This window comes from Xiphias gladius, chromosome 6, assembly GCF_016859285.1.
Source record: "Xiphias gladius isolate SHS-SW01 ecotype Sanya breed wild chromosome 6, ASM1685928v1, whole genome shotgun sequence".
NCBI classification, from domain to species: Eukaryota; Metazoa; Chordata; class Actinopteri; order Istiophoriformes; family Xiphiidae; genus Xiphias; species Xiphias gladius.
In genome coordinates this window covers 723,141-745,252 of record NC_053405.1, presented here as the reverse complement: position 1 = coordinate 745,252, position 22,112 = coordinate 723,141, and the positions used below count along the sequence as shown (strand labels likewise).

At 45.8% G+C, this 22,112-nt stretch overlaps 2 protein-coding genes across 2 annotated transcripts; one reads left to right on the top strand and one right to left on the bottom strand.

The window, feature by feature from the left end:
• Positions 1-1,561: 1,561 nt before the first annotated feature.
• si:ch211-1a19.3 lies at positions 1,562-19,745 on the bottom strand. The gene is made up of 6 exons (XM_040128449.1): positions 19,516-19,745; positions 16,619-17,081; positions 9,463-9,559; positions 5,184-5,337; positions 2,739-2,887; positions 1,562-1,848 (listed from the first exon to the last, which is right to left on the bottom strand). Coding segments are annotated over exons 1-6 (1,095 nt in total). The 3' UTR covers positions 1,562-1,846.
• On the top strand, positions 17,053-21,761 carry sid1 (secreted immunoglobulin domain 1). Its single transcript, XM_040128148.1, has 2 exons — positions 17,053-19,921; positions 20,911-21,761. The coding sequence occupies exons 1-2, from the start codon at positions 19,816-19,818 to the stop codon at positions 21,267-21,269; spliced, it is 465 nt and encodes a 154-aa protein (XP_039984082.1). The 5' UTR covers positions 17,053-19,815; the 3' UTR covers positions 21,270-21,761.
• The last annotated feature ends 351 nt before the right edge of the window (positions 21,762-22,112 follow it).

Here is a 22,112-nt window from a genome sequence, read left to right as displayed (position 1 = left end):
GTACATCTCCACACAGACTCCCCATGACACTGCCGATTCAGCTGGAAACCGTGTTTTAACCATCATTTCTTAGAATCCTCCCTCGGGTTTTACATTGAGTTCACTTCATTTCTATGAAAATCCACATGCACGTACACGTACATGGTTTTACAGATGTGCGGTTGAGTATCGGGGCCACAAAAGTCTTATTAAACTCTTACACCGCTTCAGAACAGTTACTGACTCCTACGTCTTTTAACGGTTTCATTTCAGAACCCTGTAGTCTCTGTTCATTTTCCACCACATTTCCTTGAGAAATCACGATAGTTTGACACCTCGCCATAACAGTGTTTTTCTCTCTTATCCAGATTCATAGGAGATTTAAGGTGTGTGTGTCAGGTGTAAACAGGGTTTTTATAGGAAGCAAGTCGCATTGAGCTTGGCTTGTCATCCCTGCTGATCATTAGACATCTCCCCCATTAGAGTTTAGATCTCCTTCCTCCCACACAGGTTGCAGAGATCAAGTTAATGTTAGAAGTGCGGTTCAGTGGCCTTCTGTCACAGTTGAACCCGGCATTGAATTGGTGCACAGATTCAGAATGGTTTTGAATCCCGACCTGATTAGAGGATTTTGATCATCTCTCTTCACAAGAGTAGCCTGATTGTAAAGTGGCCTTACAGAGTGGTGGTACTTTCCTTAATGAACGTCTTTGGCGAAGACGAAGGGCAGCCAAACGATTCTCTTTGGCAGATTGCTTGAACTTCACAGACTGCAGCTGAGGATTAACGTAATCAAAGCTAATCACATCTAGTTTCATTTCTTTATTACTTTTGCATTCAAAAGTTTCTCTGTTCAGCAGACGACTCTCAAATCTCAGATGTTGAGTTTCCAACTGTCTCTGCTCTCAAACTGCATCACCACATGATGGGAGGAGGCCCTCTGCTGTCGGACCCCCACCGACCCCCACAGCAGATGGCAGTGTCATTATTTCCCCAGGCACCAATCAGTGCTCTAGAGCTGAAATGATCAGTTGATCAGTTGTTTAAGTCGGTTTTTAAGCAAAAAATCCCCCAAATTCTCGGTTTACAGCTTCTTCATTGTGAGTATTTGCCAGTTTTTTTTTTAGTTTTCCTTTGGTAGAAAACGTAACATTTTTGTGAATTTGACAGCTGCTCAGACAAAACGGGATGTTGATATGTGTTGACTTGGGCCTCGTTTTCCACTGAGCAGTCAAATCGATTAGTAAAGAATAAAAACTCACAAAATAAAATTTGTTGGCTGCAGCCTCACAGTTCTAGGACAGAATAATACGACCTTACTCGAGGGTTTCTGAGTGTTAATCGCTGACACACCGAAAAAAATTAATCTGAGAAAACAACTTTACAACCTCCCTTGTAGAAGGACGATGATATTTTACTTACACAAATCTGTGATCAATCAAATGATGTGGAGTGAACCTGGAGCTACAGTAACAGTGAGGAATTCTCTCCCTGCTAAACCTGCTCCCTGGAAGGAGGTTGGTCTAAAAACTGTTGCGGGATTTGGAAGACGTTTTTCTTAGTGGACAAAAACATTAGAAACGTAGAAACCAGCGACAGAAAGTAGAAGCACTGATCTCTGTAAAGCTTTGAGGAAACAGTGGTGAGGCAGCAGACTCTCTAACAGTCAGTGAACGTCTCAGCTGTTCGACTTAAAGCAAAGTATGTGTCCAATCATACAGCAGCAGGACGTCGGCGTCTCCATGGCGATCTGTCTGTTCGTTGTGTAGACGGGAGTTTGTACAGCAGTCGTTAAGTCCGTCCAGGCTCCACCCCCGGTCCCGGGCCGCAGTGCTCGCCACCGAAACGGCCGTCCGCCACGCTGAGCTCCTGAAAACGCACACGTTTTAATACAGAAGCACAACACACAGAGTAGTTGGTAGTCACACAAACTTTAATACAAAATGTAATGTTTTGTATTAAAATGGGTGTGTGCTGTTGTGTGTGTATTTGTATGACTATACATTGTGAGGGCCAGTTTGAGTTTTAAAACACGGAAGTGAAGACCTTTATCCGGTCCTCACACCTCCAAAGGGCTGTTTGAGGGTTCAGACCTGGTTTCAGGGATCAGGTCAGGATTGGGGTACAGGCCTAAAGAATGTATTATGTCAGTGACGGGTCCTCACAAAGATAGAACTGTGTGCGTTACATTTGCCAGTTCCAGCACCTTTGTCAGGATTTACTGCTTTTCTTTGTCTTGTGAGAATAAATTCAATATTTTAGTCTTTTTACTTTTGGATGATCAAACAAAACCGATAATCAGATGATCAGCAAACTGTTTCACACTTTTTGAGTTTTAGAAACAAAACCATCAATCGATTCATGGAGAAATTAATCAGCTGATTAATTCACAATGAAAAGTTACAGGTAGTTAGCCCTTAATGATGTCATTGCCTCTCTCATCTGCGCCTTTGTCTAGTGAACGCCTACGTTTCCCAGGATGCATTTTGACGTCCTACTACCACCACCATTTCTCATACTACTACCCCTAGTACTCGCACCTCTAACTAACTTGAACTTGCTTTTACAGCCTCAGCCTCGGGATTTAAACGTGCAACTGCACCGGCAGGAACGGCGCGTTCGAGCGCAGCAGTTAGTTCCTGCTTCTGGGACTCTTACGCTCTCTGCTGGTTTTCATTGTGTCAGATCTGATTTAGAGACACGTGGGAGTGACTGCCAGTGTGTTGGGGCAGAAGAGCAGCGGTGTCATCGGTACTCACAAGTAATCAGATGCAGAGCGCTGCAAACGAGCAGCAGAAGCGCAGGAATACCAGCCAGGGGCGAGGCGGCGGAATAGTCGGAGGAGGAGGGGGCGTCCTTCTGCGGCTTCTGCTCCGTAGCTTCAGAGGTGTCAGTTTTACACTTCTGACTGTAAACACACAAACAGAGACGGGGTCAGAGCTGCAGCCTCCATCAGGAAATCTGTCAACTCATGACTTGTTAGTTCGCACCAGAGGAGTGAGACACAAGCAACCGTCCGTCCAATCACAGAGCTGCAAACTCAAACTGGGCCGACGGCTCCCGTAGTTTTAGTCTGATGTTCTTAGTTTTGTATCTGACGGACGCTTTCAGCAGGAGCAGGACCAACCGTCTCAAAATATCAGCCGGGTCAACGAGTTTTCAGCAGGGGGAGCGACGGCTCCACGTCAGTGCTCTTTCTAAAGGCTGATGCCACTTTATTCCCAAATTGTCTTGTTCATCATTTCCGTCACTAATAAGAACAACGGCACCACGGCTTAAACTTATGTGGAACTTAAATGAAGGTAAACAGTAACATTATGACTGAGATACAGATAAAGTGATGTAGATGATCTGGGGAAACAGTGGGTTTGTTTCTTTGGAGAGAAATCGGTCTCACTTCATGACCCACAAACCAAAAGAAAGTACTCACATGCAACACATATTTGTGGCCCAGAGACTGAAAAGAGTAGGGCTGGATAAAAAAAGATCTTTCAGATTGATCATGACTTTTTATTTGAATGATCTGACATCGGTTCTCAAAATCCTGAGATCTGTGTTTCCACTTGCATCTTTTCTCAGTAAACGTGTACATCTGTGCCAAATGCAGCGCTTACTTCCTGTAAGCGGCTCAGTTAGAGCTGCATGACGTTCACTTTGTGGAAACCCAGTTATTACGGCGAAAAGGTGGTTTTTAAGCTGCTGTACGAGCCGCCCTGGGTCGCCACAGTCCTGTGAAGCTAGCGTGGCCTCTGTGTGGACCGAGACCGTCCACAGCAGATGCTTGAGCCTTGTGTAGCCGTATGTGACAGTGTTTATTTTAAAAAATGCACAATGATAACACTGCTTTGCACATGTAGACTTAAAAGCTATAGATGTGTCATGGTTTAAGAGTTTTGCATTCGCCAGGGAAAATAAATCTTCAGTCCACAGTTTTATCACCAGGAAGTGTGTTTAAAGTTTAGCTGATTATGAGACTTCACACAGTTTTATATTCAAGGAAACAACGGCGTTGCTCGCTTGTTGAACCTAGAAGACATTTAAGTTCCCAGGATAGAGAAGCGCTGTACTTAGTGAGATCATTGCCGAATCCAGCCCTAGAAAAGAGTCTCAAAACTCCAAACACACATGAATGTAACACGGGTGATCTGCTCACACACAACTAACGGTCTGTAAACAGATATTAGATTGTTAGACATTTACCTCCATAGGTTACTTTTTTTGTTCCGATCTCTGAATTCGAAGTCTGGAATATATGTAAAATACTGATACTTAAGGTTTGATGTTCACTTGTTCAGACTGGTTTGAATTGGTTCGTGAAGTGTTTGTGAAAAACGTTAATTACTCTCAAACTGTCGTATACATGTCCAGTTCAGTAGTATTTGTGTAGCACCGAATCCTGACGTGCACGATCTCCGGAAGTTGACATGGAAGGTCGACCCGTCTTGTGAAACAGGCATTCGAGAGTCTTTTCTCTTCGTGCTGCCAGCCTGACGGTCAGGATGACAGGTCACGTTCACCGGTCTCAGCCGGTGTGAAACTCCATTAATGTGACAACAGGTGGTCTTGCCGGGCACCAGACCTATCCAACCCCCTGCTGTCATGTGACCAAAGCGCCATATTTACTGCGGGACACCTAACGGACTCCTTCCACTGAGTGGGTGAACGTTGTATTTTCTTGAATTATTCCCAAGGTCGAGGATAAACTTATTTTTCTGACATAAGTCTGTTCATGTTTGTGAAAGTTATTCAGAGCTCCGCCTTTTTAAAGCTGCTTTTAATGTTTGATTTAATGTCCCGCACTATTTTGTGTTCTCGTTCTCTAGGCTCGTTTGTACTTATTTACTCTGAAGAATCTTGAAAAGCGCTCCAGAGAGAAATGTATTGTTATTATTTCAAGTCTCAAGCCTCCAGGTCTCTGCAGCTGAGTGTTGAGATGCGGACCGTGTCGGGAACATGGTGTGCTGTTCTTTATCTGACGTGCTGGGTGTGTTCTCGCCATGTTCCCCTCTGTGTTGTTTTAAATGATGTATCGGCGAGTAATCTGCCATCTTGGAAGAGGCGTATCGTCCAGGAACTACTGCAGCCAAGAAGATGACGGGGCTATGTTGGAAACCTCCACACTGGAGCTGTCAGTGGAGCGAAAACCCCGACAGTGATCTCGCGTGAACGGACGGCAGGCTGTGTGGTGCCGAGGGCTCACTTACAGCTGTTTCTGCAGGTACTGCTGTTGGGACTTGCAGGCTTTGATCTCGCTCTCGGCCGCCAACATCTGACTCTGAGCAGCCTCCCTCAGACGGAGGCAGGCCTGGGCATGGTGGAAGGCCTGGGTCAGGTTCTGCTGCAGGGCCTCGATCTGACCTGAGGATGCAAACACAAATTTACAAGTTTATTTCACTTATTTAAAGAAGACTTGAGGAAAACGGAGACCTTTAGGGTACCGTGCACTGGCCTAATACTTTTTCTTGTCCGAAGAAAAAGAAACGTGATCTAAAATAAGTTGGATGTTTTTTCCAGAGCTGTTTCTGTGTCACAGGCTGACGCGCTCGCATTAAACAATGAGTGATGTTAATCAGAGCCAGCAGCTCCCTGTTAATACAATGCTGCTTTCATATCTCCATCATGCAGGAATAAATTGTTTCCCTCTGACTGTTCGCAGCAGGAAGTCACCTTCATTAAAGTGTTTCTCCGCTTCTCATCAGGCCACTGTTTGTGCCCCAGCTGCTTCTGGAGAGCGTTACCAAAGGAAATACCTTTTTTTTTCCGGCCTCATTTCATCGTACACTGCAAAACAAACACGCCAACAAGTCGTTTTGTCTCATATTTGGCCTTTCTTAAAAGATGTCAGGATGTTGAAACCAGACAAACATACAAATAATCTTAATGTATTTAGCTTTTTCCCCTGTTCTTAAGAAAACTGGATTTGGGGGTTTAAAGAGGGACTGAATTAACTTGATGTTGTTTTTTTTTTGCAGTGTAGAGACTGTAAATCTCCTGTGGCTGCAGAAAAAACTCCAGCCACTGTCTGATACTGAAACCGAACATATCTTGAAAACAGCTTTTAAATCAATCAGCCGGTGGGGTGAGATTCTTTCAGATTCAGACTCAGGACTTTCTCCCTAAAAGAGAGAGAAAAATGAATCAAATTAAGAAAATGAGACGTGATTTTAGAAGATCAGCAGCCGAGAAGAGGTGCGATCGTGACCTCAGATCTACATTGACCGTTAAGATGTAAATTAGGCTCAAACTGAACTCCCCACCTTGTTCAGTTGCCCTGTCGGTACCTAGGCTACAACTCATAACTACAGTTACAAATATCTCCAAGACAGAGACTCAGGTCTGCGATCAGCTGTTGTTGGGCCAGAACCCAGAAATCCTCCAGCTACATCTGATCTGAACTACAAAAGCACAGGTCACTGGCGGTCGCAGAGAGATGTTCCAGAGTGAGTCTTTTCGCTCACAGTCTTTGGCAGAGTCCAGTCAGCGGCTCGGAGAGACCACATTAACCAGCAGACTAAAGGTTCTCTTTAATTAACGTTGATTAGCTTCAGTCGATATAATCTACCGCCGCTGACCTCGTCCTTTTAACCGGACCCAAAATGGAACCAGCAATCAGAACCAAACCCTGCACTTTACCAAGATGACCCACCATTGTCACAGAGAGTGAGTTTTCTACAGGCCTAAAACTGACACCTGGACCTGGCCCAGGCTGCGCCCGCATCTGAGCTGAGAGAGCGTCGGTGCCGCCTACTGCACCTACAGGTCAGTACTGCGTTGAGATTTCATGGACGCTGCAGTTTTTCGTATCGTTACTGTCTTCAGTACTCTAACGAAATGTAAATGTAGGCGTGACTGCTGAAAACACCAACATTTTCTGCTGCAGTGTGAAATCTGACACCTGATTTAGTTTTGATCTTCGGTGAAAATATCATTTTAGTCATTTGATTTTTGTTTTGAGACGAGAACTAAAAACGTTTGTCTAGTTTTCATCAGTGAAATGTTATTTGTATTTTTGTCCATGTCCTCTGAGCGTCTTTAAAACGTTTGACCGTCGACACTGATCCTGAACCGACTCGCTCCTTCTTACTGCAGCATGAAAGATGCGACCGAAAGTCACGTTAACGTTAGTTGACCTTTAGACGAATGTCGTCACGCACGTTGTCGTACTTTGTCTCGGCCGTTCTGTTGCCGCTTCCTGTCTAATTCTCAGTGGACCGTAGATGAATTGAGTCCGTAAATCTGGTTCTTCGAAGAACGGCAGAGAACGTCGCCGACGGACAGAACGTTACTGAACGTAAGATGCTTCTTATGAACGGCAGAACATCAGGTCAAACAGATAAACCGGCTTCTGAGCAGCAGACGTTGTTGTCGGCTGCTGGAGGAAACGGTTTCACTGATCAGGAGCTACAGTCGGTGATTCTGCAGCTCGGTGAGGAAAACTTCACATTAAAAACCTCATTAGTGCATCTGTCCATTCATCTGTCTTCTACATTTGGTTTTTGCTCACAGATGAAAAAAGTAAAACGTTATGTCAGCTCTCTTTTCAAAGTTTACTGTTTGAGCCTAAGTGTCGTCAATGAATACGTTTAGTCGGCAAAATGAACGCCGTCTCGATTAGCCGTACTTTTTAGTTTGAGAAAGCCTTAGGTTACCCAGAATTCCTGGCAAATGACTTTCCTACTTAGGAAAGTAAAAAACGAAACACCTTTGGTCCAGCAGATGAATCGCCTGTCTGAAGTCCGATCGAACCCATCTGGCGCCGACGAAGCGGAGACGTCCGACTGTAAGTTTGCCGTATTTCTTCCTCTACTGACGGTCGGCGTGCCGGTTAAACCGGCTGCTACTCAGACGAGCGGCCCAGTCAGAGAGAAGCATTTCTTAATACATCACATTTGAAAATAATCAAACCTGAACCCGACCCGAGCCTGAACATTTACACAACAAGAGGTGGTGTGGTCTCAGTGGGGCCACGTTTCAGTCCCGGTTTCACACGTGTTCCGTCGTCAGCCGGATTAAAATACTGCGAATGTGAGCACAGAGAGTGGGAGACTAGCAGACCGCTAAAGGCTCCAGACACACACTGGGCTTTGAGCTGGTCTTTTCTTTCCAGTTACTACTTTCCTTCCTTTTCCCGCTTTTTCCTTTTTTTCCTTTTTTTTTCTTTCTTCATGCATGAAAATCAACTCTTTTTTTATCAACCTTTTCCCTGCTACTTTCCTTCTTCCATCTTCCTTTATTTCTTTCATTTTTCCTTCCTTTATTCATCTTTTACTTTCCTGCTCTTTTTCTGTCATTAGTTCTCGATTTAATTCCATCTTTTCCTCTGTCTTTTTCATTCATTTCCTCATTTACTTCTTTTCTACCTCATTTCATTAATCCTCTTTCCTTCCTTTTTTTATTCCTTGTTTCCTTTCCCTGATTCAAACATGAAAATCTGAACAGATTTCCTTGTATTCTTCTCACAGAACATGACAGACTTACAAGTTACAGCTACACCAGCAAGTTGTGGAAAAAGTCAAGTGCTGGAGCAACTCCCAGATTCACGAAGACGATCCCCAACGAGTCGAGTGGCAGATTTGCCGAAGGAACCGGGCGGATCCCAAGTTTCCAGCGGGTTCGTCACCTCGCATCGTCTCGAGCTGCTTTTTTTCCTGTCTCGGCTGATGTTAGTGCGACCTGCATGTTATCAGAGTTTAACGTTGAAGTGTGATTTTTGTCCTGTAATTCTCACTGAAGCTTCAAAGCCCCCAAAATGCTATTTGGGTCAGCCCCACTTCTTTCCACCTTTCTTTTTAAGCTCTCCTTTGTTTCCTTTTTCCTCCTTTCTTTTAAATTTTCTTACTTTTTTCCTTTATTTGTTCACTTCTGTTCCACTATTACTTCCTTCGTTCATTCTTTCCATTCTTTTTTAATTTGTTGTTTCATGTCTTTTTTTTCTTTGTACTTTAAACGATCCACCCTCCCTTTATTACTTTTTTTCCCTCTTTGAATCCTTCTTTCCTTTCTTTTTTTTACCTTACTGTTATTCTTACATTCTTTCCACGTTTCCTTGCATTGTTCCCTTTCCTCTTTTCAATCCTTCTTTCCTTCCCCAAAATATCTGACAACATAAAAAATCAGCAAGCTCGTCCTTGTAGACCGTGGGTTGTATCTGAGAACTGTTCCTGCTGATAATTTAGTCAAATCTTAAACTCAGTAAGTACAGTAAGACTGTAACTTACCAGAGTGTAATTCATTTCATTTATAGGATTTAAGGTTTAGGAGTCTTTGATTTAGTTAAAGGAGAGACTCCGCTCATCTCTCTCTCAGAGCAGAGCAACACTCCTGTTTGTTTTTTTAAACTATCCAATCGTGTGTTTATTTACCCTGACTCACGGGTTGACATGGTAACGGGGGGAAAATGTAGCTAAGAATACCATTGATGGCTTGCTGAGAAAGTCTCCTTTCATGGTAGTGATGGAGTTTTTCCTACAGAGGGATCGTTACCTTCCTGCAGGCGGAGCTGGGCCGTGAGGTTCGCCTCCGTCTGACGGAGCTGATTGACGTTCTCCTGCAGGACGCTGACGTTCATGTTCAGTTCGACCTGCAGCACGAAACAAACACACCCCGGAGAGAAAACACAGGTTACTGAGGCTCACAAGTTACAGGAGCATGGCTCCTCTCTTTACAGTCACCTTTACACTAGCTCTGTATTACTCTGCCTTTCATACATTTTGGGGGTTTTTGCAGCAGATTATCAGTTTGGGACAGAAACATCATGAGGAATCCTGCTACTGTTTTCCGTCTGATATCTAACGGTTTCTGAAAAATTCAGCATTTGGTGGGGAAAAGATGACATTTTCAGTCAAGGGGGAGTTGCATATTTGCAACAGAATTTTAATGTTTACTGTGTAGTGTTTGTTGGGAGCGCTCTCTGGAGTCTTTACTCGATTGTCGGAGACAACACACATTAATTAACATCAATATGATGTAAATGTTACAAATTTAGCTAAAAGCAGGTTGATGTTGAATCTTAAAAGAAACTTAACGAGACGAAACAACATCAAAGCTCACGTAAAAGGCTACAGCAGGAGGTCAAAGGTCACCACAGCCGCAAACACGAAGGAAAAAACCAAAGTGCTCTGATTCCTGAGTATAATAACAAAGAACAACACAAAAAGAACCCTTTAAAGACCCTACACACCTGCTCAGGTGTTTTCAATTGATCACGACAAGACTTGGCACAAATTAGAATCGTATGCAAACGTCCGTTATCATCATGCAGCTCAGAGCAGGACTGTTTCTTTTGGTGCGTTCGACAACATCTGAGTTGTCACCTCCTCAACAGCAACATCTTTAATTCAAGAAAAAACTAAATTTATATCACCATTGTTTCAGCAGCGATGTTGAGAACTTTATCACATTGACCCCTCAGTGTTCGACCTTCACCAATCCTGCAACCGACCTGCAGAAACGCGTTCGGCCTGAACACTGCAGACACCCAATGTTTCTCAACACGAGGGACGTCAACGTGCTCTCGATGACCCTCATCTGGGCCACGCTGTGCCAGGCCATGCCAGGCTGTCTGCTATCTGCTGTCAGGGCTGAGGTGGTGATTGAAAGCAGGACGGCTCCGTCTCTCGACTCGACCCTGAGAACAGCTTTTAGAAACATTCCATTCATCGAACGCAGCGGTTATAGTTAGATCAGCAGAGTCCTGCACTTTAAAGGAACAGTCCAAACAAGTCCCTTCTCCAGGAGAGGGTTTTATACCATAACAATGTACAGCGTACACCGTTCTGGTACTGTTAATAATACTGATGTACTCTACAGCGTACCCTGTGTACTCGCACTGTGCTAATAATACTACTGCTAACTTACTGATGTGATGTGATGAGCTGACAGGGAGTGTTCAGAGGTGAGTGCTGACAGCAGAGCTCATTATTACAGCGATTCATCATCAATACTGTGACATGTCCACACCATCTGACACTGATTCACTTCTTCAGCCCTCACAGAATACTCTGAAAGGAATCCTGGACCACCCTCAAGGATCCCCGTAACCTCCTCAGGGACACGTGGAACTCTTCAGTGACCCCTGGAAAATCCCGAACGACCAATAGAACCCTGTCCTCGAATCCTGCTATAACCTCCTAAAAGGACCCAGGATCCAGAATCCATATAACACTAACGAGGACCCCATTAATCGCCTTTGCAACAACTTCTAGGACTCAGATTCTTTTGGAGGACCCCTGGAGTATCCTCAAGGACCATTAGAAACCTGTCAATGACCCCTGAAACCTCCCCGAGGTCCTCTGGCCTGGAACAACCTCAGTGACCACTAACGCCCTATAAGCCTACTGAAATTTCCTCAAGGACCCCTGCAACATGAATCTCCTTAAAGACCTGGTCAAACATCCCCGAGGACCCCTGGGAAATCAGTAAAGACCTCTGGAGCATTCTGAACCTTATCGAGGACCACTGAAACCCCCTCAGAGACCTCTGTGTTTTCTTCAAGGACCACTAGAATCCTATAAAAGCCCCCTGAACTCTCCTTGAGGACACCTGAGACATTTTACTTGTTCCCAGAACCGAGCAATGGTTTTTCAAGACTTTAATCAATGAAGTCAGGAAGATTCCTGAAACAAGACAAACTGAGCTGGAACCTGTGGGATAATTCGGCCATGTGGGTTGATGTTTGTAGTTTCAAAAGCCATATGAGAAAAACCCAGTAGCTTAGATGACTCATCCTCGTGTCTTTTTTTTTTTTTTTCCAGTGTGATCTCACCACACACTGAAAACAGTCAGTGTTTTGTTTTACTCTGAAATCGAGTCCTGACAAACTGTCTGAACACCTGGAGCAGCTCAACAGGAAGCATTGTACAGGAAACAGCTGTCAACTGATTTTCGTATAAAGCTAATCACTTAATTCTCAGTATTTGCATTCAGAAGCTGTGTGCTGCTCTGTTCTTTGAAGAAATAAAAAAAAAATCAAACCACAGCCGTGATCCTTCCTGCTGACTCAGACACTCTGCAGTTCTGCTTCTGAAACACACACATATGAACCTGGTCTAACCACCAAACTATAACTGAGCTGGTATTGAAAGGTAGATGCTGCAGGTAGATATAAAACAGATAGAGATGAAGACAGAACAAATTTTGTTTGTTGCCTTTAACCTCCTCAAGGACCCCTGGAGCTTCTTCAAGGACTCCTACAATGTTTTAAAGGGAACCTGGACCATGCTCAAGGACCACTTCAATCAAGTCAAAGCCGAATTCACTTCCTCCTGGAACATACTCCCGGTCCAATATAACCCTCTCAAAAACCTCCTAGACTAGCGATGGATTGAAAAGGATTGACAGATGGCCAAAAGTATGTAGACGCTCCCTCTAATTAGCAGCTTCAGCTGCCACAGACTCATCTATCACTAAGTAGTCCATAAAATCAGTCCTACAGCTGTACAATGGCCACCGCAGACATTTGCTGTAAAACATGTTGATCTCGAGCTCAGTAACTTTTCATGTTATAAAAAATCATTGGTACTTTCTCCCGAGGTCCAAACTGCCTCAGGATGCAACGTGAGCACAAGAAGGGTTGACCGGGAGCTTCGCGGCCGGAGTTTTAATGGGCGAGCAGCTGCACACAGGCCTCAAACTGCCATGAACGCACCGACTGTAATGGTTTTAAGCTCTCTGCCACTGGGCTCGGTGAAGGAGTAATATGTTCTGACTCTGATTGTCCTGATTTGGGCGTCTCAGCTCCAGTGAAGGGACATTTTTAACGCTCCAGCATACATACATACATGAGGCCCACATATTAATAATGTGGACGCAATTGATTTTCCAGCTTTGTGTCAACGGTTTGTGTTTTTCTCTGTCTTGTTTCATCCTGACAGTGTCCCCGTCCACAAAGACCGCTCCATAAAGAAAAGGTTTTCCCAGTTTGGTGTGTAGGAACCTGCCTGGTCGGCACAGAACCCTGCAGCAGGTTCAACATCCGGTGGACAGACTGAAACCAGCAGAGTGGGGGCTGCTAATGGACGTTAATGAACAGGTTACACTGTCACATATGTGCAGCTGTCCGCATACTTATGGTCATGTAGTGTAGATAGATAGCTTTATTCAAGTCCAGAAGGGAAACTAGTTTAGTAATTTATGCAAAGGAAAGAAAAACAAATGAAAACAAGTCACACAGGTCAAAACAAACCCAAAATGAAACACAGTCCAAGGAGCTTAGTTAGCACGTTCGAAGACAAAAATGATTTTAGTACAATCTGGTCCAGTGAGTTAAACACAAGCCCAAGTGGTTAACCTGAAACAATACCAGCTAAACTGGAAAAACAACCTATCAAACAAAACCAAAAACCAAATCGACTCCCTCAAAATATCACACAACACCTGTAAATATCACATGAGCTTCACAAGTTTCACAGCTGAGAGCGCAAAGCTTCAGCACTAAACTCAACTCAGGACTAAGTCCGTCATCGTCCCCGACGCGTCGTCCCTGCCGCCGCTTTTATAAGAACGAATATTTTTCACAGCTGGAAGGACCAAATTAAAGGTATAATATCTACCCGGCATGCAGCGGGGTGACGCGACTGTCGGCTGCTCTGAGGTCAGGGGATACAAGCCGACGTTCAGGTGGATTCAATCGGTGATGTGTCAGAGCAGGAGGTGGAAAACACAACTGCTCTCGATTAAAAAGCTTTTATTTTGTAGGGCTGACTGCACGGACCCCGTGTCTGTGTACAGACAGGAGGGGTCCTGAGTTTGGGCCTGAAGGAGTTAAATGTCGTCAGGGATTTTTTCAAACAGCACAGGCCGAACACAGGAAGCCATTGGGAGGCACGCAGGCGAAAACGAACTTTGGTTGCTGTGTCTGAAGATTTCCTGTGTCGGTACGAATGAACATCCTGAGGATGTAGTAGAGGTTGTGTGGAGACTCTCACTTCACGTTTGTCGTGTCATTTAAAGTAACACGTCACTTTAAGAGTGTTTATCTCTGTATTTTCCAGAGTGTAAGCTATGGATGTGCAGTATAATGAGAACTGAACACTCCTCTGTTCCTTGAAGGTTTCACACTCAGCTCATACAGCAGCTGTAAGTTTAAGCTATTTCATCCTGAGCCTGTCATGTACTTGTTTGTTTTGTTTCTAAATACTCAACAACATTACTACGGGCATTAATATCTGACAGGCTCACGCGCCAGTGGTCTTTGAATGACCTATAACATAGATAAGCATTTTTGAGAAGGCTCCCTTAAAGCTGTGCCAAAGAAATGGACTGTAAAAACCTCCGTGGTCGACTAACTACATCCGAAACACGCATTTCATTTATCGTCCAACGCGTACGCTGACACTTCTACGTCTGACCGATATACTCTGTCATTCCATCTATATGCCGCAATCGAATGATTTCTGATGTTTTTTCTTCCACACATGTTGGCACAGTGGCTGCTCCGCACTAAACTCCTCTAGCGGCTAGATTCAGGTCAGCAGATTTCCACGCAGTCAGAGAAATAAGCAAGTGTGCGTCCCGCCCGGAGGTCGGTTATAAAATCCCCTCTCCCTATTGGCTGCTGACACCTCTGTCACGTGGACGGCAGGAGACCAGGTTTTACCAGCGTCTAGCGTCGTTTTCCTGCTCTTGTGGCAAAGCGGGGTCCCGGAGACACCTACTGCAGAGGTGGTTCGGAGCGTTTAGTCAGTGCTTCGGGCCTTCGGACTTGTGTTGTACCGTATCTGTCTAAAAGGATGACCCCCTTTTCAGCAGAATCCCGTTGACTCACACTTCCCGTTCTCATAATACATCCACGGTCAACATGCTGCGTTTACAGTAAATTGGCGGGGATGAAGTACCAGCGAACAAACGGGTAAACGGCATATTTCCAAGAAAGGCTCCAAGTATTTGTACTTTCTGTTTCTATAAATAGGTAACAGCTAACAATCGAGCTGCTCCACAATCCAAAGACATGATGCAAGAGTTTCCCCTCAGCAAATGAAGGCGTCCTTAATAATGAGGCTTTTCACAGGATGAGCAGAAAGAAAACCTCAGAAGTCAGACGGGAAAAAATGAGCAGGGAGGGAGGAGTGGAGCAGAGGTGAAGGAGGGGAAGAGGAGGACAAGGAATGAGCCAGGACGAACCACGGGGGGGAGGAGGAGGGGGGAGAGAGGGAAGGCAAACACTCACTTTTTCCAACCAACAACTCTTGAGAATATAAGGCTGGAAATGTTGGAAGCAACTGCCGAATGTCTCTTCACAGTTTAAACATTCAGGCTGCTGGAAGGAAAAACTATTCGAAACCTTTATACACGAAGGAAGAGAAACCACCTCCCAAAATGGAAACGGAGGAAGGGGGAGAGTAAAGAGGGAGTCGTGTCAGCTCATATCAGAGCCCATTTGAGCACAGAATGGCTCAGCGATACCGAGACACCCGCGTGAACAGAAACGCTCGTCTACTCGGAACGGATCCCGGAGCCCCGCGGGCTTCGTGTCGACCACTCTTAACTTTGCTTTCACGAGCCGAGAATGAAGATTAGACATCAGGCGGCCTCTTTCTGTAAATGCTGTGTATTGATCCCTGTGAGTTGCATGTTTGTCTGAGGACATATGGAAGCTGTTAGTGTTTTGGTGAGGAGGGTGGGGCCGCTTCGGCTGGAAATTCGGAGATACTTTCGGTTTTGCAATAATGTGCCGCTGTGAAGAAACGAAACCATTTGGTCTCATCTTGGCCCTTCAGGATCCCGGAGCTGCTTTCCCCTCTCACACCACGCTGACAAGCTCTCAGAGCTTCTGCCGTGTGGAAACCTGAGTGTCAGTAATACACTGCAATTGCAGATAATGGTAAATATGGCTGTAAAATGAAAGGGAAGCCCCAGATGCAGCCAAGTGAGAATATAATGAAGTAAATACAAAGTGCAAAGCTTTCCTGATTATAAACAATCCTTCCGACCCTCAGCACTCGAGCTTTTATCCTCAGGGAGGCGCTACAGGCAAGAAAGAGCCACCAGAAAGGATGCCGGAGGCATGTCTTACTTAATGTAACCCTTCTCCCATTTTATTTTGTTGCACTGTGTCCCTGGTGTTTGTCCACATCTTTGTGCTGGTGTGTCAAATGTCCTCTACTGTTTTTTCTCGTTTTATGATGAAGCTAAAAACACGGCGGGGACAAGACGGTTCCCAAGCAACTAACTGAAAAGAAACATAAACAAACAACCACATCTTGTAGCGGCCTTTAAGTATGAAAAAGGAAAGCTCTCTGGGGGATTTTAACCCACAAGCGACGCATGGCTCGCTGCAAAGATTATTCAACTCAGCATTTCGAGCTACACGACCGAGCCCGAGGTTCTAAGTGTGTTTGTAATGCGAGGGTGAGACGTTACAGTGAGTGGGGGCGGGGTTCACCTGAAAACTCGCACCTAGCAGTTTAAGGTCTGAGCAGTAACTCAATATTGTTGCACCAACTTTTAATGTATGGACTTCATCGTGTTACCGTTTTAAACCGGTCTCGTCCAAACTCACAAGTTTTGTTTTACGTGTGAAGGTACCAGTGGGACAGAGTTACATCTCTACACCCTTAACCCCGACAGACCTGAACCACCGAGGGCTGAGACCAGCTGAGTTTTTACAGTTTGCAACTGTGTGAAGAATTCTTGTACTCACAGTTTCCTGTTGGCACGCCTCCAGGGAGGCGTTGGTGGCATTGAGGTGTCCCAGCAACAGCCGGATCTCGGCTCCCTGGCGGGTCTGCTCCTCCCTGGCCTCCTTCACCTGCTTATCCATGGCCACCTTCTCCTTGTTCCACACCACCTTGGCCCCCTCCAGCTTCTCCGTCGCGTCCTGCAGCTTGGTACGGCACTGGGCGATGCTCTTCAGGTCCGGAGACGTCGACCACACCACGATGATGATGAGCGAGATGAGGGACCAGAGCGACAGCAGGGCGATCACCACGTTCTTCATCGTCTGGGAGGATTTGGAGGAGCTCGCCATGGGAGGACGCCTGAGGAGGAGGACTCGGAGGAGGACGGAGATGAAAATGAGGGTGACGGAGACGAGCTGTGGAGCCAGCAGCTGCTTCCAGTGAGGCTCTGAGTTGAAGTGAGCTGAACTTTCTCTTCTGGCTGGGCTGGAAAACAGGGAGGGGCTCCCTCAGAGGGTGACGGGGCGGAAAACCCCCAGCTGCTCCACCCCCAGCGTGAGAGGACACATTTTTATTTTGCCTGTGTAAACTGAAGAGGCACAGGCTTCAGCTGAACCGGTGCAGCTTGGTCCTGTGCACTTACCTTGTTAGTCGCACTATGACTGACTTTTCAGACGAGTCTGACAAGACCGGCTCAATAAGTTTCCATCGTCTGTTCTGTTTATGTTGAATAGAAACAGTGAAAGTCATTTTCTGTGTCGAGGTTTTTCATTCTTCAGCGTTTCTTACGACATCTGTCTGAACCTCCAGAGCCTTTCAAGTGTCCCAACCCCCCCCAGTGCATCCACACATGTCAAGGTGAACACGAGTGATCCTTTCTGTGACCACTCCGAAGTCGTTTCAAGCCGAGCACAAAAGCACCTCTGCCGAAAGAAATCCTCAGAGAGACGCTGTCCTGCCGCGAAACCTCGCCGCTCAACCAAAAACACGTCTCCGGACGAAAGTCTCGTCAGCATTTCAACTGACTGTGGCACGAGGTCGAGACCGTTTTAACTTAAGGATGCACACAGCTGTTGACCGCAGGAGCCGATACAGTCCACACAGACTCCGCTGTGCACAGGTACGAAAAGAGGAGGAACACACACAGAAACTCACATTTTCAGTCGGTGCGGCTCGGACCTCTTCAAACATGCCGCATAAACCAGCGGGAAACTGTCTGTCGGCTTCATCGGGGCCCGTTTCTGAATCACGGAAACGCGCGTTCTGGAGATAAATGCTGGCAGAGACCCTGTTGACCCCGTCTCCTCTGTCCAAACACAGGAAGTGCTGCGAGTTGAGGTGGGCTCAGGGGTCAACTGTACTGAACGGGACAGGAAATAATATGAAGAGGAGCTGCAGGAGCCTGCGGCAAGCGTTCAGCAGCCGCCTTACCGCACGCACGCCCTGGTGTTGGACCGTTCAGATTCGTCATCAGCAACGACCACGGGAGTCCGGGTGGCCCGGATCACAGGTCAGGGCCCCTCTCGCGCGATCACATTCGGGCTGCAACTAGTAATTACCGTCATTATCGACCCATCTGCTGATTCTTTCTTCAATAAGTGTATAAAATGTTTTTTGTCCGACCAATTGACCAAAATACATAAAGAGTTAATGTGACGGAAAAATAGAAAATCTTATAGTCTGAGAAGTTGGAAACAGTAACAATAGATCAGCTGGTTAGTGAATCAATAGTTTCAACTCTCTTGTCCGATGTGTCGTGAAATGTCCCTCCATATATTCAAAAGAACTGTCAGTGTTCTACATGATGAATTCCAATGCGTCTTAACATGTGCGGGGCTGCAAATGATGAGTCTGATTTTCTCGATCAGTCGACCGGTTGCTTGATCGGTGTGTCGTCAGAAAACAGTGGAAAATGTCCAGAGGTTCTTGAAGACCGGGTTAATTCGTCAAATCTGAATGGAACAGTCCAAAGGACAAAATGCTCAATGTGTGTTCCCATGCAGACCAAAAAGCATGGATCCCCACTTCTGAGAAGCTGAACCGCTGAATCCTTGACACGGCTGCTTCCTGTGGACACCTGATGACTCTTCTCAGCACTTCCTCCGCCTCTGTGCTACTGATGCATTCGCTTTCCAGAGAAGTCAGAAGTCCTGCTGACATCTCCGGTGTTGCGACACCGAGCTGAGCCGCAGTCTGAGCTCGTGACAGAGGAGGGAGTGTCTGGCGACGTGTTTGTTGCAACACTTTACCTGCTGCAGAACAGATCACAAGTAACATCTGGCCGCCGTGAGGCTGGAACGCGTCACGACACACCCTCCCATCGTTTCGTCCATCAGACTGATCCCAGAGCAGTGAGCCAGGGAGACGGACTGTATCTGTGTCACGGCGCCTCCTGCTGACACATCACACGCTCTACAACCCTGATACCTCACTGCTCAACACAAACATCTTTGGGGTTTTTTTACTGCCGGACGGACAAAATAACATCTGCAGACGTCACAGGGGCTTTTACAGACAAAACTGTTCACAGAGAAAATGAATCCTCATTAATTGAGTATGGAAACCAGAATCAGTTGCAGCCCTAGAGAAACCTGCGGCGCAGATTCCCAGAGCCGAAGGCGGCGTCTTGAAATTCCTTCTTCCGTCAAATTAACGGTCAAAACCCAAAAGTATTACGATGATGCTACAAATTCATAAAACAGACAAATCAAGCAAATCATCGTGTTTGAGAAGCTTGAATGAGAATTTTCACCGTTTTGTGCTTTAAAAAAGAACTTAAACGATTAATCAATTATTCAGATTGTTGCGGTTGTTTAGTCCTACTCTGTATAATGTCGCCTGGGGCTTTCTTCTTTTGTGAGATTTGCGTTGCCATAATTCAACGGTCGAACGTGGAGATGCAGAGAAAAACAACCCCGACGATGCCACCAGCATGTCCACGTACTCCAGCGTGTCCACGTACTCCAGCATGTCCACGTACTCCAGCATGTCCACGTACTCCAGCATGTCCACGTACTCCAGCGTGTCCACGTACTCCAGCGTGTCCAAGTTCTCCAGCATGTCCACGTACATCTGCATGTCCACGTACTCCAGCATGTCCACGTACTCCAGCATGTCCACGTACTCCAGCATGTCCACGTACATCTGCATGTCCACGTACTCCAGCGTGTCCAAGTTCTCCAGCGTGTCCACGCGGTGGATCTGTTGGATGCTGTTTTGAATGAAACGCTCTGCTGGTTTGAAGAACAACAGCAGCAGCAGCAGTTTCCTCTGTCAGTTGAAGATGGAGTCCGCGTTGGTCTGTCTGATCCTGGTCTCTCTCAGCGGTGAGTCTGTTTCACGTCGTTCTATCTTATTAATGTCTAAACTCCTCACTCTCCGCATTTAAATACACCGTTCTGACTGACGTGTCAAACCTTAGTGTGGTTGCTGTGGTGTTTGGTAAAAGCATCTGTCCAGAGGCTGAAGGGCCGTTTGTCACTTTAGGCCAATTTTAGGGGATTTTATGCTGAAAATCCCTTCAAATTTAAGCTTCCTGTCTGAAGGATTAAAAAATTCTCAGTGAGACGTCTGGAGGACAAACATTTATTAAGTTAATGATGTGATTTAGTGCGTTTAAAATATTTCAGACAAATGTGTCATACAAATTTAAATCAGTAAAAATATAATGACTAACCTGCAAAACCTATTTTCTTATATTCATAGTAGAAAATATTTGGTAATAAAAATCACAATATAAAGATATTAAAAAATATGATCTAGTGCAGTCAGCATATTTTTGTATGTATTTTACTATACATGTACAAGAATGTATTAGAAAATGATGCTTACTTTTCTCACACTGATTAATACAGACATACGTAGTAGATATGTACTTTATATTAAATATATCACTTTCCCTATGGATCAATCTGCTGATTATTTTCTGGATTAAGGGAAGAGTGAAAACTGTCCGTCCCAGTTTCCCACAGCCCAACGTGGCAACGTCGCTTTGCGCCAGAAACGGTCAGACGAACACAGAGAGAGCAGGAAAGCTGTCGGCGGGAATAGTTGTGGCGTTTCTGCCGGAACACGGACGATTATTCTTCCAATCGTTGCAGCTCCGCTCCATATACAGCAGAATATCTAGCCCAAGCAAATCAGAACGATGAGAAAACTTCCCTCGAATTATTTCCCAGACCAAGATGTGATTCTGTTTGACCTCTTTCATTTCCTGAGTCGGTGACGGCGTAGTTTGGCCTCGGGAGCCACAGTGACTCCTTTTTGCCCGATGGTTACGACTCACCGTTAATACGTCGGCTTTGCTTGTTTTAAGGTTTCCGGTGGGGGCACCCGGCCGCCGCGCCGCCAGCCGCCACCGTCGAGGTGAGAGTCGGGGAGGATGCCACCCTGCACTGCCCCCTGCTGGACCAGTCCAACGCCGCCTCCGCCACTCTGAGCTGGTACAAGAAGGCCGCGGGACGGGGTCCGCAGCTGCTCCTCACCATGAGGTCCGCGGACAGCTCTCACGTGAAATACGGCTCCGGGGTTCGTCCCGATAAAGTCTCGGCTGCGGCCGACGGGTCTCTGCTGCTGCGACGCTCCGAGCAGAGCGACTCCGCCGTGTATTACTGCGCGGTCAGCCAGGGAGGGAGACTCCCACAGAAGGGACCCGAGCTCCGAGCCGGTCGCTGACTTCTCTCCTCGGTGGTGTCTCGGCTTCGGACGGTTTCTGTCTACGCTTGTATTTGTCCTGATTTTGGGTTAGAACTCATTTCAGACTGCGGAGAAGCCAGAGTTTGTCTGACCGGGAGACCGGGCCGCTGAAATGCCACCGAGTGAACAGAAACCCATCGAAACACCTGTGGGACGACAAGCAAAGCAATAAATGTGTCTTCAGTTTGCTGATTAAACCGTTTCGCTCAGCCTTTATTGTGACGGCGCAAAAATCTTTATTTTGAAAGGTCAAAAACATTGTGATTTGTTTCAGTCAGTCCAGACCACATCAGACCAGGTCTAGATCAAAAACCCTGACCTATTTATACTTGTCAAACCCGGACTTGTTTAACGAGTACTTCGACTGTTTAAACCACAGATTCAGATGTGTGCTCGTTTCACACCCAGACCACATCAGACCAGGTCCAGATAGTTTAATAATAAAACAACTACACTTAGACCTGTCAAGTCTGGACTAGAAATGTAGAGATTCATCGATTCATTGATTCGTCCATCCACTGTTTTTAGGATTGAATCTGTTTTAGGCTGCTTTTTTTTTTTTTTTTTTTTTCCCAGCTAAATGTGCCGAATAGTTGCTGGTCCAGTTTCTCAGGTGTGAGGATTTGATGCATGTCCTTGTCCAGCAGACAGTAAAATGAATGTTTAGGGGTTTTGGGGACATTCGAAGGTGAGACACTGGGGTGCTGGAAAAAACAATTATTTTAATTGGGAAAATAATCAGCGATCGATAGTAGAAAATAACCATCAGTTGCAGCCATAGCTTGAAACACAGTTTCAGTTTTGTGAAACCTTGAGTCTATG